The sequence below is a fragment of the Hypanus sabinus genome, chromosome 8 (assembly GCF_030144855.1).
Source record: "Hypanus sabinus isolate sHypSab1 chromosome 8, sHypSab1.hap1, whole genome shotgun sequence".
Lineage (NCBI taxonomy): Eukaryota > Metazoa > Chordata > Chondrichthyes > Myliobatiformes > Dasyatidae > Hypanus > Hypanus sabinus.
In genome coordinates this window covers 122784578-122799849 of record NC_082713.1, presented here as the reverse complement: position 1 = coordinate 122799849, position 15272 = coordinate 122784578, and the positions used below count along the sequence as shown (strand labels likewise).

General features: G+C 36.1%; 1 protein-coding gene across 1 annotated transcript in view; it reads left to right on the top strand.

Moving 5' to 3' along the window:
- Positions 1–15272, top strand: part of ddx11 (DEAD/H (Asp-Glu-Ala-Asp/His) box helicase 11) — a 122060-nt gene that overhangs the window by 69897 nt on the left and 36891 nt on the right. The window contains exons 15-17 of the mRNA XM_059977736.1: positions 1510–1548; positions 3520–3637; positions 5049–5183. Of these exons, the coding sequence (XP_059833719.1) occupies positions 1510–1548; positions 3520–3637; positions 5049–5183 (292 nt within the window). The remainder of the gene's footprint in view (positions 1–1509; positions 1549–3519; positions 3638–5048; positions 5184–15272) is intronic.

The following is a 15272-nucleotide window of genomic DNA, read 5'->3' as shown; positions in this document are numbered from 1 at the left end:
AATAAAACCAGTTTGGTCTTCTGAAATAATCTGTGATAGTACCTTTTCTAACCTAATGGCTAAAATTTTTGTAAGAATCTTAGAGTCTACATTTAATAGTGATATAGGGCGATAAGATGCACATAAAGTAGGATCCTTATCTTTTTTAAGAATTAGAGAGATAGATTAGATTAGAGAGAAACTTTGTTCTTGATAGCCCTATCTTACTTAATTTTTTTTTCAAACCTTCTTTGACAGATCAAGCTTTTAGCATAAAAGGAAAGGTATAAAATGTTTTCGTGATCTTTTTTTTGAAGGTAGTTTGATGTCTTTCGACCAACTTTCCAACAAATTTAAGTTACCTAAATCTAATTTTTTTAGATATTTACAAATCAGAAATTTTTTACATAAAGTTCTACCATCTTTCCCCAATTCAACTTCAATGGATTTCTCAGATTTGATTTTTACCTTAAATCCTTGTCAGAAGGGATTAGTGGCTTTTATTTATAATATGATTATGAAGATACAACCAGAAATATCAGGTAGAATTAAACAAGAATGGGAAAAAGAACTTCAATATAATATATCAACAGAAAAATGGGAAAAAATTTTACAAATGGTTAATTCTTCTATATGTGCTAAACATGCTTTAATACAATTTAAAATTGTACATAGAGCTCATATGTCTAAAGATAAGCTTGCTCGACTCTATTCTCATATTAACCCTCAATGTGACAGATGTCATTCAGATGTGGCTTCATTGACCCATATGTTTTGGTCATGTCCTACCTTATATAATTATTGGAAGGGCATATTTGCTACCATTTCCTCAATTTGGAATATCGATTTACAACCTCATTTTATTACTGCAATTTTTGGTATACCAAATGAGGATGGTAATCAGTTTTCCCCTTCAATTAGACGAATGATTGCTTTTGTAACATTAATGGCCAGAAGGTCTATATTACAAAATTGGAAAGAAGTAAATCCTCCTACCACGTTTCAGTGGCTCTCTCAAACTATTTCTTATCTGAGCTTGGAAAAAATTAGAAGCACTATTTTTGACTCATCAATTAAATTTGAAGAAACTTGGGGACCGTTCATTCGACATTTTCATATGAATTAATTTGACCTCTTCCAGACCTTCTCTCTGCTTATTCTTGTTCAGGTATGGGGTTCCGGAGTTTTTGACACTTATCATATACATATAAACTGTTATTATTGCCCATGTTAGTTTAGTTTAGTGTTTTTTTTAATAAATATTTTTTCTTGTATTTTTAATTTTTTTCTTCTTCTTTTGATGATTATTTTTATTTTTTTCATATATAATTATTATAGACTTGATTGATTAATATACTATTTTTTTGTTGTTGATATTTAATAGGATATTGTTATCTTATTATTAATGTAATCTCAAGTCTATTGCACTTATAACCTATTCACTATTATGTTATGTTTTCTTTATATATGAAATTCAATAAAAAGATTGAAAAAGAAAAGATATATTGTTGTCTTTTTTTTTAATAACAGGTACAGCGTTACTATACAAAGAGTATGCTCAGTCAAAAGGTAGGTGTTTATTGATGACTGTAGGGTTATAAGTTTGTTCTCACTAAGTTTAAGTGTAACTGCATGCATAGTGCCTCTTAGGCCTATGTTTCAGCATGGGTTTAATAGTTCATCTCAGTTAAATGCCTGCCCAGAAACTGGTTGACAAGAGCCCAAAGACTCTTAAAGTGGTACGATATTGTTAATCTCCTTGGACCCTTACACTGGGAGTTGTAAACATGATACAGATTACAGTGGTGTGATCAAGAATAGGGGGAGTTTTTGGATGAAAGTGAAAGGGGCTTTGAGCCATAATGATGTGCCCTACAGATATTTAATGGGGCAGTGTAGAGGGAGTTTTGCTTTAGCTACCCTTGGTGTTCACAATTTAAAGTTGCCCTTGCTTACATAAATGAAGTTCACCCTTTGCAAAGGATGATTTCAACAGGAGATGTGCTCAAAGTGAGCATATTTGGAGGTAGGTGACATTTTCTTTGAATCCCGTGTATGAGAGGTTTTGAGATTTTACTGAAATAGATGATGGGGTGATCAGTCTGTTTTGTTATTGCTAGTATTATTGAATTTTTTGAAGAAGTTACGAGGAATGTTGACGAGGGTAAGGCAGTGGATGTAGTCTATATGGACTTCAGCAAGGCCTTTGACAAAGTTCCACATGGAAGGTTAGTTAAGAAGGAAGGTTCAGTCATTAGGTATTAATGCTGGAGTAATAAAATGGATTCAACAGTGGCTAGATGGGAGATGCCAGAGAGTAGTGGTGGATAACTGTTTATCGGGATGGAGGCCGGTGACTAGCGGGGTGCCTCAGGGATCTGTTTTGGGCCCAATGTTGTTCGTAATATACATAAATGATCTGGATGATGGGGTGGTAAATTGGATTAGTAAATATGCCGATGATACTAAGGTAGGAGGTGTTGTGGATAATGAGGTGGGTTTTCAAAGCTTGCAGGGAGATTTATGCCGGTTAGAAGAATGGGCTGAATGTTGGCAGATGGAGTTTAATGCTGAGAAGTGTGAGGTTCTACATTTTGGCAGGAATAATCCAAATAGAACATACAGGATAAATGGTAGGGCATTGAGGAATGCAGAGGAACAGAGAGATCTAGGAATAACAGTGTATAGTTCCCTGAAGGTGGAGTCTCATGTAGATAGGGTGGTGAAGAAGGCTTTTGGAACGCTGGCCTTTATAAATCAAAGCATTGAGTACAGAAGTTGGGATGTAATGTTAAAATTGTACAAGGCATTGGTAAGGCCAAATTTGGAATATTGTGTACAGTTCTGGTCACCGAATTATAGGGAAGATATCAATAAATTAGAGAGAGTGCAGAGACGATTTACTAGGATGTTACCTGGGTTTCAGCACTTAAATTACAGAGAAAGGTTGAACAAGTTAGGTCTCTATTCATTGGAGCATAGAAGGTTGAGGGGGGATTTGATCGAGGTATTTAAAATTTTGTGAGGGATAGATAGAGTTGACGTGAATAGGCTGTTTCCATTGAGAGTAGGGGAGATTCAAACGAGAGGACATGATTTGAGAGTTAGGGGCAGAAGTTTAAGGGAAACACGAGGGGGTATTTCTTTACTCAGAGAGTGATAGCTGTGTGGAATGAGCTTCCTGCAGAAGTAGTAGAGGCCAGTTCAGTTGTGTCATTTAAGGTAAAACTGTATAGGTATATGGACAGGAAAGGAGTGGAGGGTTATGGGCTGAGTGCGGGTAGGTGGGACTAGGTGAGATTAAGAGTTCGCTACGGACTAGGAGGGCCAAGATGTTTCCGTGCTGTGATTGTTATATGTTTAATTGTGTTTGGCATTATACAAAAGCGTAAGAACTAGGAGCCATGGATTTAGCTCCACCTTTTCCACATATTTAATTAAATTTATGTCACTGTATCGTAAAATGTAATTAATGGAGTAGCTGCTATTGCTTCCCATTGTTTTCATTGAGATGTTTTACTGGCTCCCTTCTTTCCACAGCTGTTCGGGTTTGTAGAGAAGTACCAGGATTCAGCTTTAAAACCAGTCAATGCACAAAATCAGACAGCTGCTCTTGCGAATTTTCTTCAGAGTCTTAATGAGAAATCCAGTGGTCAAGGTCAGTGACTATTCCTGAGATCTTTCTTAGGGACACGTGGCAAAACTGTGTTGTAAGCTTACTCAAGTTCTGTTGTAAATTGGCTCAAATCATTTCTGGGGTATTCTACAAGCACCTTTGCAGTCACTGTAAAGATTTCTAATGAGCATTGCATGAATTAGTTTTCTGCAAAATTGAGTCACGTCTGCAATTTGTTTCATGAGACATATTAGTTAAAAGAAACAAATTGTTATGTTAGTAGTTCATGGTTTACCAATAACTGCTTTTATGAATTATTCATAATTACAGTGTAAGAAAGTGAATTCTGTGAAAGCTAAGTTCTAAGTAATGTGAAGAAAACTAAGTAACTGAGTGGAGTAAGACAGAAATGAAGTAACAGATTATTGGGAGCTCCAGATAAGGTTTAAATACTGGAGATATTGTTCCAGGTGGTTAACCTGTGTAGGAGATCACTTTGTAAGTATTGAATAGAATATACAAAACAGAAAGAAGTGAATTCTAAAAGATCCTGGAGGGAAGGATCATCATACTAAAAGAACAGGAGAGGAATATAGGATAGTCATCTCATTGCATTGTTTCATTCAGCCATAACATAATCAATGTAAACACAAGAGATTCTGCAGATTCAGGAAATCCAGAGCAACACAAACACACACAAAATGCTTTCAGAACTCAGTCAATCAGGCAGTATCTATGGAGAGGAAATAAATAATAGATGTTTCAGGCCAAAACTCTTCATCATAGCCAACATAACACCCAGCATATAGAATTAATTTTTAATAAGAATGAAAACCTTTGTCATTTCTGGTTTCTCTGACTTTTTCATTGGTTTGTTCCTGTAATTATCTGTACATCTCTATTACCTTGCTCAGTCACTGGTGAACATGTCTTCTAATAGTCCAGACTTGCTAAGGAATTTACTCCTTGATAGAAGTCTATCCTCCTAACCAAACTTTTCATCTTTGCTTTTATATTTGGTTGATTATGCTTTTATGAAATACTTGGACCGTTGTTAATATTAATGCAGCTAAATTTGTACTGTGAACTCAAGTTTAATAATAATAACCCCAGATTAATAACAGTAGCCCAAGGACAATTTGTAATTTGAGGGAGAGCAAATGTCGTCTTCCAAGATCAGACAATTTGTTACCCTTTATTCAGACTTGCAAAGCCATTTAAGTGTATCTATCTGTAAATAAGGATATAGCATGTAGAAGTGTTCACCAGTCAGGTCACCCACCATATGATCAAAGCAAGTGAGAATGAAAAGACAATGTTAAAAGGAGTAAGATACAAATATTTATTTGCGAGTTGTTTTGAGAAAGTTCTAGAATTCATATCAGTCTGATTTTTGTCAATTGATCTTTTTGTGTTTTTATAACCAATTTTTGAGTTTTATTTATTTTTTCAGTTAAACTTCATGAGCAGGAGGAGTCCCTGGAGAAGGAGCAGCCTCTCATGGCATCACCAATGATGCACATTGAAGGGTTTCTCTTTGCTCTTACCAGCACCAACAAGGATGGACGAGTCGTCATTCAGAAACAAGGTGGGAGTCAGTGTTGGAACCAAGTGCAAATTCCATCTTTTATTAGTTTAGTTTATTTAGTGTTTGCTGTTTGGTAATCATTTTCACTCCTTGCTCTGTCTCTGTCTCTTCTGAATTTGTAGCTCTCAGGGACTTACTGTTTTTCCCGTCCTGTTCTTGTCCAATCCTTCCATTGTTTCCATCTTCCTTCAATTTATGTAAGCTATCTGTCCATGTTTTTTTTACAAAAGAGACCATTTCAGCTAATCAAGGTTCTGCCAGTTAACAGCACAATCCTATTCTGCTCATTCTTCCTGCAACTATTCTCCCCACAGTCCCATCAACACCCCCACATCCAGATTCTACCTCCTGCAAACTGCAGGCAGTTTACAATACAGGCAGTCCACAGTTTACGAATGAGTTCCATTCCTGAGCCTTTCTTTAAGTTGGATTTGTACATAAGTCGGAACAGGTAGCAGCTGAGGTTCTCGGTAACTGCACAGTAAACTTTAGTGAACCTCTTTGCTCCTCTAACTTTGCCGTCCTTGCTTCAGTGAGACGAAACTAACTATTTTGTCGCAAACTTTTTCGGTTCCAGAGTTCCTAGATCACAGTCTTCTTCTTCCTCAAACGTTATAACGTTAGCCTATCATTTGATGCCTTATGCTCCGGTGCACTTTTTTCCTTTTTCAAAATGTAGGTCCTTTCAGGCATTTTTTTCCCAAAATAAGCCAGTCTTGTCTACATTAAATATTTGGTCTGGCAAATAACCTCCCTTCTCTATTTTTTTTAAACATTTCAGGAAAATCACTTGCAGCACTGACATCGGTGCTCGCTGCTTCACCTTGCACTTTAATATTCTTCATCACAAGCACCTTCTTTTTCTTTTTCAATTTTTTAATTGATTTTCATATATACATATAAAAAAAACCATAACATAATAATGAGTAAATTATGAATACAATAGACTTGAAATCACGTTGATAATAAGATAACAGTATCCTATTAAACATCAGCAGAAAAAAAATACCTTAATCAATCAAGTCCATATGATTATATATGAAAAAAAACAAAAATAACCATTAAAAGAGAAAAAAAATTTGAAAATATGTGAAAAAAGTATATATTAAGAAAAATAAAACACTAAACTAAACTAACATGGGCAACAATAATAGTTTACAAGTATATGATAGTGTCAAAAAACTCCGGAACTCCATACCTGAACATGAATAAGCAGAAAGAAGGTCTGGAAAAGGCCAAATTAATTCATATGAAAATGTCGAATAAACGGTCTCCAAGTTTCTTCAAATTTAATTGATGAGTCAAAAATAGTGCTTCTAATTTTTTCCGGGCTCAGATAAGAAATAGTTTGAGAAAGCCATTGAGACGTGGTAGGAGGATTTACTTCTTTCCAATTTTGTAATATAGACCTTCTGGCCATTAATGTTACAAAAGCAATCATTCGTCTGATTGAGGGGAAAAACTGATTACCATCTTCATTTGGTATGCCAAAAATTGCAGTAATAAAATGTTGTAAATCTATATTCCAAATTGAGGAAATAGTAGTAAATATGTCCTTCCAGTAATTATGTAAAGTGGGACATGACCAAAACATATGGGTCAATGAGGCCACTTCTGAATGACATCTGTCACATTGAGGGTTAATATGAGAATAGAATCGAGCAAGTTTATCTTTAGACATATGAGCTCTATGTACAGTTTTAAATTGTATTAAAGCATGTTTAGCACATATAGAAGAAGAATTAACCATTTGCAAAATTTTTTCCCATTTATCTGTTGATATATTATATCGAAGTTCTTTTTCCCATTCTTGTTTAATTCTAACTGATATTTCTGGTTGTACCTTCATAATCATATTATAAATAAAAGCTACTAATCCCTTCTGACAAGGGTTTAAGGTAAAAATCAAATCTGTAAAGTCCACCAAAGTTGAATTAGGAAAAGATGGTAAAACTTTATGTAAGAAATTTCTAATTTATAAATATCTGAAAAATTTGTTGGAAAGTTGGTCAAATGACATCAAAGTATCTTCAAAAAAGAGATCACGAAAACATTTTATACCTTTCCTTTTCCATATGTTAAAAGTTTGATCTGTCCAAGAGGGTTTGAAAAAGAAATTAAGTAAGATAGGGCTATCAAGAACAAAGTTTTTCAAAGTAAAAAACTTACGAAATTGAAACCAAATTCGTAATGTATGTTTGATAACAGGATTAGATATTTGTTTATTAAATTTAACTAAATCAGCAGGAAGACAAGAACCAAGAACAGAGAATAGAGAATATCCCTTTACCTCATTACATTCCAAATTTACCCACTGTGGGCACAATGGTGAATCCAAATCTAGTTTCCAATACATTAAATTACGAATATTATTTGCCCAATAATAAAATCTAAAGTTAGGTAAAGCTAAACCACCATCTTTTTTAGATTTTTGTAATTGCTTTTTACTTAACCTAGGGTTTTTATTTTGCCACACAAATGAGGAAATTTTTGAATCAATGTTATCAAAAAAAGATTTAGAAATAAAAACTGGTAAGGCTTGAAATAAGTATAAAAATTTAGGTAAAATCATCATTTTAATAGCATTAATCCGACCAATTAATGATAAAAACAAAGGAGACCATCTTGTAGTAAGTTGATGAATTTGATGAAGCATAGGTAAAAAATTCAGTCTAAATAAATCTTTATATTTCTTGGTAATTTTTATACCTAAATAGGTAAAGTTATCAGTAACAACTTTAAATGGTATCCTATCACTCAATAAAGTTTGTGCATTTAAAGGAAATAATTCACTCTTATCTAAATTTAGTTTATAACCAGAAAAAGTACCAAATTGAACCAACAAGGATAAAATAGCAGGAATAGACCTATCAGGGTCAGAAATATATAACAGCAAATCATCAGCATAAAGTGATAATTTGTATAACTTCTCATTACGGGTAATACCAAAAATATTAGGAGATTCACGAATAGCAATAGCTAAAGGTTCTAATGCAATATTAAATAATAAAGGACTTAAGGGACAGCCTTGTCTCGTACCACGAGATAATTGAAAAAAAGAGGATCTATAGTTATTTGTAAGAACAGAAGCAACAGGTTTATGATATATTAATTTAATCCATGATATAAAGTTAGGACTAAAATTAAAATTTCTCAATGTATTAAATAAATATATCCATTCAACTCTATCAAAAGCTTTTTCAGCATCTAATGAAATAACACATTCTGGGATTGTGGGTGGTGAAGTATGAATTATATTAATCAATTTTCTAACATTAAAAAAGGAATACCGATTCCTCATAAAACCAGTTTGATCTTCTGAAATAATCTGTGATAGTACTTTTTTCTAATCTAATGGCTAAAATTTTTGTAAGAATCTTAGAATCTACATTTAATAGTGATATAGGGCGATAAGATGTACATAAAGTAGGATCTTTATCTTTTTTAAGAATTAGAGAGATATTAGCTTCATAAAAAGATTGAGGTAATCTCTTCTTAGCAAACGCATCATTAAAAATTTCACATAACCAAGGAGAGAGCAAAGAAGAAAAAGTTTTAAAAAATTCTACTATATAACCATCAGGACCAGGGGCTTTCCCTGAATTCATTGATGAAATAGCCTCTCCTATTTCCACCATAGAAATAGGAGCATCTAACAGGCTATGGTCTTCATCAATCAGTTTAGGAATATTCAAATTGTTAAAAAAAATTATCTATCATGGACTGGTCACCATCAAATTCTGATTGATATAGAGATTTATAAAAATCTTGAAAAGTATTATTAATTTCTTTATGATCAGTAGTTAAATTACCGTCTTGTTTGCGAATTTTAATAATTTGTCGCTTAGTCGAAATAGCTTTTAATTGATTAGCTAACAGTTTGCCAGTTCGATCACTGTGAATATAGAATTGAGCCCTGGTCCTAATTAATTGATTTTCAATTGAAGAAGATAATAGTAAACTATGTTCCATTTGAAGCTCAACTCTCTTCTTATAAAGTTCTTTGGTAGGAGTCACGGAATAAATCTTATCAATTTCCTTGATTTTATCCACTAATAAAGCAATATCTAAATATCTTTGTTTTCTTTTACCAGCAGAATATGAGATAATTTGTCCACGAATAAAAGCCTTAAAAGAGTCCCAAAATATTCCTCTGTCGATTTCTTCAGTACAGTTTGTTGAGAAAAACAAGTCAATTTGCTGTTTTATATAGGTGATAAATTCTGGGTCTTGAAGCAAAGTAGCGTTAAGCCTCCAAGATCTGATATTATTGGAATAGTCTGAAATCTTAATAGATAACTTCAAAGGTGCATGATCCGAAATAGTAATAGAATCATATTTACAATCAATAACATCTGTTAATAACCGATGATCAATAAGAAAATAGTCAATTCTAGAATAGCTATGATATACATGTGAAAAAAATGAAAATTCTTTATCTTTAGGGTTCAAAAACCGCCATATTTCTGTAATTCCCGAATCAACCATAAACGAATTAATAAGTAGGGCTGTTCTGTTCGGAAGAGTACGAATAGGTTTAGATCTATCCATCGAAGGATTCAAACAACAATTAAAATCTCCACCCATTATCAACATATATTCATTTAGATTAGGAAGGGAAGTAAATAAACGTTTAAAGTACCTTCACTTGCTGTACGTGCAGCTTTTAAATCATTGAAAAAGCTTCGAGCCTTTTCTTGTAGTAAAGTAAGGCTAATAAGAATATTACGCTGATTTTGATCATCTAACCAAATTATCAATAGCCTTTCCATTTCAATAATCAAACCACTGCATTGCTTAGGAATAATTATAGCTTTCATCGGGGCAGGGCCTTTCACATGCTCCAGTATTCTCACTTTATCCTTTAAAATTGTTCTGATCGTTGACCGACTGTAGCCTAACGCTTCTCCAATGACCGATGGCATTTGACCTTTTTCCGATCGCTTTATTATTTCCACCTTATTTTCAACTGTGATCGTTCTCCTTTGATGTATCACCAGCATTTGCATCGGATTTACACTTCGGAGATATGATTACAAGGGTAAATAAGAGAAAAATTTAAGCCAAATACGAAGTTACACACTCAGCACAGTATTAACAGTAACATGATCTGACTTAAAATGGCGGACGGCTTTCCACGAGGCAACGAACTGCTGAAGCCTCGCAATGTTTTCATGAGCGTCACAACGTAGTGCGTGTGTTCGTTACTACGAACCATTGTATTTAATTCGGATTTTCAATATAATAGGCCAGGGATGGCCAAACTGTGGCTCGCGAGCCACGTGCGGCTCTTTGGCATTCAATGTGTAGCTCATGGAAATATGTTGGTTGACCTCCTTTTTACCATGTGCTGCCATTGCATAGAAATGCATGCGAAAGCATTTTGGCGATAAATAGAACTGCGGGAAATCCCTTGAGACTGAATTGCATCGCTCAAGATTTGGTGAGAATTGCTACGTGGCGCTGAAGACAGCGAATTTTAAAATACACAACGTAGATCTTTAAGAAAGGAGGGAGGGAGAAAGCAGAGAACTATCGACCTGTCAGCCTGACATCGATGGTGGGGAAGATGCTAGAGTCCATTATTAAGGATGAAATAGTGGCATATCTAGATAGCAGTGATAGGATTGGGCCAAGCCAGTATGGATTTACCAAGGGTAAATCATGCTTGACTAATCTGTTGGAGTTTTTCGAGGATGTAACCAGGAAGTTAGATGGGGGAGATTCAGTGGATGTAGTGTACCTCAATTTTCAGAAGGCATTTGATAGTGCATTTGATAACATAGGAGATTGGTGGGTAAAATCAAAGCTCAGGGCATCGGGGGGAAGACATTGACATGGATAGAAAACTGGTTGGCAGATAGAAAGCAAAGGGTAGCGGTGAATGGGTGTTTCTTGGAATGGCAGGTGGTGACTAGTGGGGTGCCACAGGGCTCAGTATTGGGACCACAGCTGTTTACAATTTACGTCAACGATTTGGATGAAGGCTTGAAAATAACATCAGCAACTTTGCTGATGATTCTAAGCTGGGTGGCAGTGTGACATGTGATAAAGATGTTAGGAGAATGCAGGGTGACTTGGATAGGCTGGGTGAGTGGGCAGATACTTGGCAGATGACGTTTAATGTGAATAAGTGTGAGGTTATCCACTTTGGAAGTAAGAACAGGAAGGCAGATTATTATCTGAACGGTGTAGAGTTAGGTAAGGGAGAAATACAAAGATATCTAGGAGTCCTTGTTCATCATTCACTGAAGGTGAATGAGCAAGTGCAGCAGGCAGTGAAGAAGGCTAATGGAATGTTGGCTTTTATTACAAAAGGAATTGAGTACAGGAGCAAGGAAATCCTCTTGCATTTGTACAGAGCCCTTGTGAGACCACACCTGGAGTATTGTGTACAGTTTTGGTCTCCAGGGTTAAGGAAGGACATCCTGGCTGTAGAGGAAGTGCAGTGTAGATTCACAAGGTTAATTCCTGGGATGTTTAGACTGTCTTACGCAGAGAGTTTAGAGAGACTAGGCTTGTAGAAGCTGGAATTAAGGAGATTGAGAGGGGATCTGATTGAAACGTATAAGATTATTAAGGGATTGGACAAGATAGAGGCAGGAAATATGTTCCAGATGCTGGGAGAGTCCAGTACCAGAGGGCATGGTTTGAGAATAAGGGGTAGGTCATTTAGGACAGAGTTAAGGAAGAACTTCACCCAGAGAGTTGTGGGGGTCTGGAATGCACTGCCTCGGAAGGTAGTGGAGGCCAATTCTCTGGATGCTTTCAAGAAGAAGCTAGTTAGGTATCTTATGGATAGGGGAATCAAGGGATATGGGGACAAGGCTGGAACTGGGTATTGATGGTAGTTGATCAGCCATGATCTCAAAATGGTGGTGCAGGCTCGAGGGGCCGAAAGGTCTACTTCTACACCTGTTGTCTATCATTGGGTGCTAAAGGTAAAAGTAGTGCAGATGTAAATCTACATCGTTTGGCGCTCAAAGTGTTAGTGAGTCTAGGTCTGACCTCACGCCATGTACATTAACGCAGTGTAACACAGGCCACTGAATTGTGCAGACCTAGTTGGTATACTGAAGATACAAGTTTTGTTTACAAGTGTCTGTGAAAATTTTGTGAAGGAAGATGGCGTCATCAAATTGTAAGAAATGAAAATATGAAGATGAAAACAGACATCTTAAGCCACAGTGGGAGAAAGATTTTGCATTCACCGTTAAAGGAGGTAAATCTTTATGTCTTATCTGCAATGTGTCATTCAGTTATTACAAAGCCAATAATTTGTAATGCCACTATGAAACAAATAAAAACTTTTCGGCTGATTATCCATGTAAATCCGAATTATGGAAAAACAAATTAACTGTGTTAAAATCATCTCTAAATAGCCAGCAACATTCAGTAAGGAAGCCGATACGACTGAAGCTAGTTTTGTTATGTCATGGAATATTGCCCGTGCTAAACGTCCATATTCTGATGGTGAATTTGTTAAGAATATAGCTGAAGTTGCAGTGTTAGATCCAAATTACACAAAACTTCTGCGACTAATAGCACAAACACCAGTTTCATGCCACACTACAGAGAAGCGTATCTCCCAGATCAGTGCTGATGTTGCAGGCAAAAAAATGTAAAGAATTCCCTTATATTCAGCTTAGCTCTTGATGAATCTACAGACATACAAGACAACCCACAACTAGCGGTATTTATTCGTTATGTTTCCCCTGATGTAACTGAAAGAAGAGACATTGGACTTGGTGGCATTAAAAGAAACAACTCGTGGTGTTGACATTAAAAATGTGCTTGACAGAGCCTTGACAAATGCTGATGTTCCACTGAATAAACTCGTCAGTGTTGCAACAGATGGAGCACCTGCAATGGTAGGGAAAATGCAGGATTAATTGCACTAATGAAAAGTGATCCCAGCTTTCCAGAGTTTCTCCCTGTTCATTGCATAATTCATCATGAACACCTAGCAGCCAGATACTTCCAAGTATGAAGGTGTTATGAAATCTGTCCTTGAAATTATCAATTTCATACGCTTAAATGGGAAGACCCACCGCCAGTTCAAAAATTTTATTGAAGAACTGGAGCTTGAAGATAAACCCAGTGATGTCTCATTGTGAGGTGGCTGACAACCGGCAATGTCTTTAGTAGGTTTGTGAGTCTGACGGAGCCTATTATTACCTTTCTTAAAGAAAATGATGAATGGATGCAAGATCGGATGTTCCTTACTGATATAATTAATCATCTAAAAACTCTCAACTTGGCACTCTAGGGGAAGGATAAGATTGTTTCTGATCTTACTCAGACAATTTTCAGCTTTCAGAATAAAATAAGAATTTTTCAAAGAGATATATTGTCAAGAAACTTCATTCACTTTCCAATCTCGGAGAGTAAATACAGTCCGATACCGAAATAAAAGATCACAAACTGGAAGAATACAAAGATAAATTACAAGGACTGCTTGATAATGTCCTAGCCGGGTTTGATGACTTGCAGAAGTTGAAGCCCTGCTTCACCTTTCTTGTAAATCCATTCATGGTTGATGTGGTCAATGATGGTTGTCCAATTCTCAAACCTCTGGTTACAGAATCATCTGCTGTGGAAATGAAACTAATGGAGTTACAGGAGGTCCTGGCTCTAAAGGTGCTCCATAAATCCCAGTCTACAACTGAGTTCTGGAAACAAGTTTCAGAAATAAAATATCCTGAACTGAAGAAAACTAGTGTGCGACTCATCTCAATTTTTAGCACAACATACTGCTGTGAATCACTGTACTCTGTATTGAAGTTTGTTGTCAAAGCATCGTGCAATCCTTACAAATTAACACCTGACGGAGCTAATTCGTACAGCCTTGACAACATATCAGCCGGATTTTCAACAACTCACAGCCAAGATGGAGACCCACAAGACCTCTACTGGCAGTAAATAGCAGCTTTAATAGCCTGATAATTGTAGCATTGTCTGTTTATGTCATAAAAATATATGTACATTATGATTACTGAAACTAATACAAATTAACAGGTTAAAAAACTACATGCATGAATAAATATTATTGTGTACATGTATTTCTTAACACTTATATAAAATATTTGTAACAAAATGTGTATGTAACAATAAAAACGTGTGCAAATTTTGTTCGTGTCTTGCGGCTCTGAAACATCTGAAGTTAATCATATGTAGCTCTTAAATTAAGTAAGTTTGGCCACCCCTGTAATAGGCTTTGTGGCAGGCCATTTATAAGTATGACTTGTTTGTAAGTCGGACGTTTGTTACTCAGGGACTGCCTGTCGTGAATTAGCCTACTAATCTGCACATCCTTGGGATGTGGGTGGCAGCTGAAGCTCTCGGAGAAATTCCACACAGTCACAGGGAGAACATGCAGACTCCACACAGGCAACATCAGAGGTTGGTGTTGAACATGAGTCGCTGGAGTTGAGGCAGCAGCTCTACTTGATGCCACTGTTCTGACCTGTTTAACCCTGATAACGTGGCCAGTTTTCACAACTGACCAATTCTTAAGACAGATTGTTGTCTTGTTCATTTGGGGTTAGTGCACAAGTTGATAACTACAGTTCATACATGCTGGCAACAATTTCACACTCTCACTCTCTTTTTTGAAGGCACTGGTCAGCTGGAGCTGTGGCTGGTCTTCTGTCACACTGGGTCCCTTCTCACTCAGGTTTCTGGTTTATGTATTCTGGCAAAGGCCAACACAATCACATTTGCAAAGAAGCACTTTTTCAAGTCTAAGGGCAGCCCTGTAACTAATGGTAGTGTTCCACTTTGTGCACTATCTAAGAGTCAAATCCGTGAACTGAGGATTCTATCCGCTACCATCTGTGGTTCAAATGGATTTCACTTCTCCCCTCTGAATGAGAAGGTGGTGGAATCAGATTTGATGTCTAGGGTTTGAGGGAATTGTAGGCCCAGTATGGAATGGGATTTAGATCTGCTTGTTTGTGGGAATGTGAAATAACTGAGGGGTGGCAGGCAGCTCTGATCTGATTAGCAATTCTATCGTGAGCAAGTGGATCAGAACTAGTTCAATGCAGATCCTCCTTGGGAAACAAATGCCCAAGTTGAAGAATATTG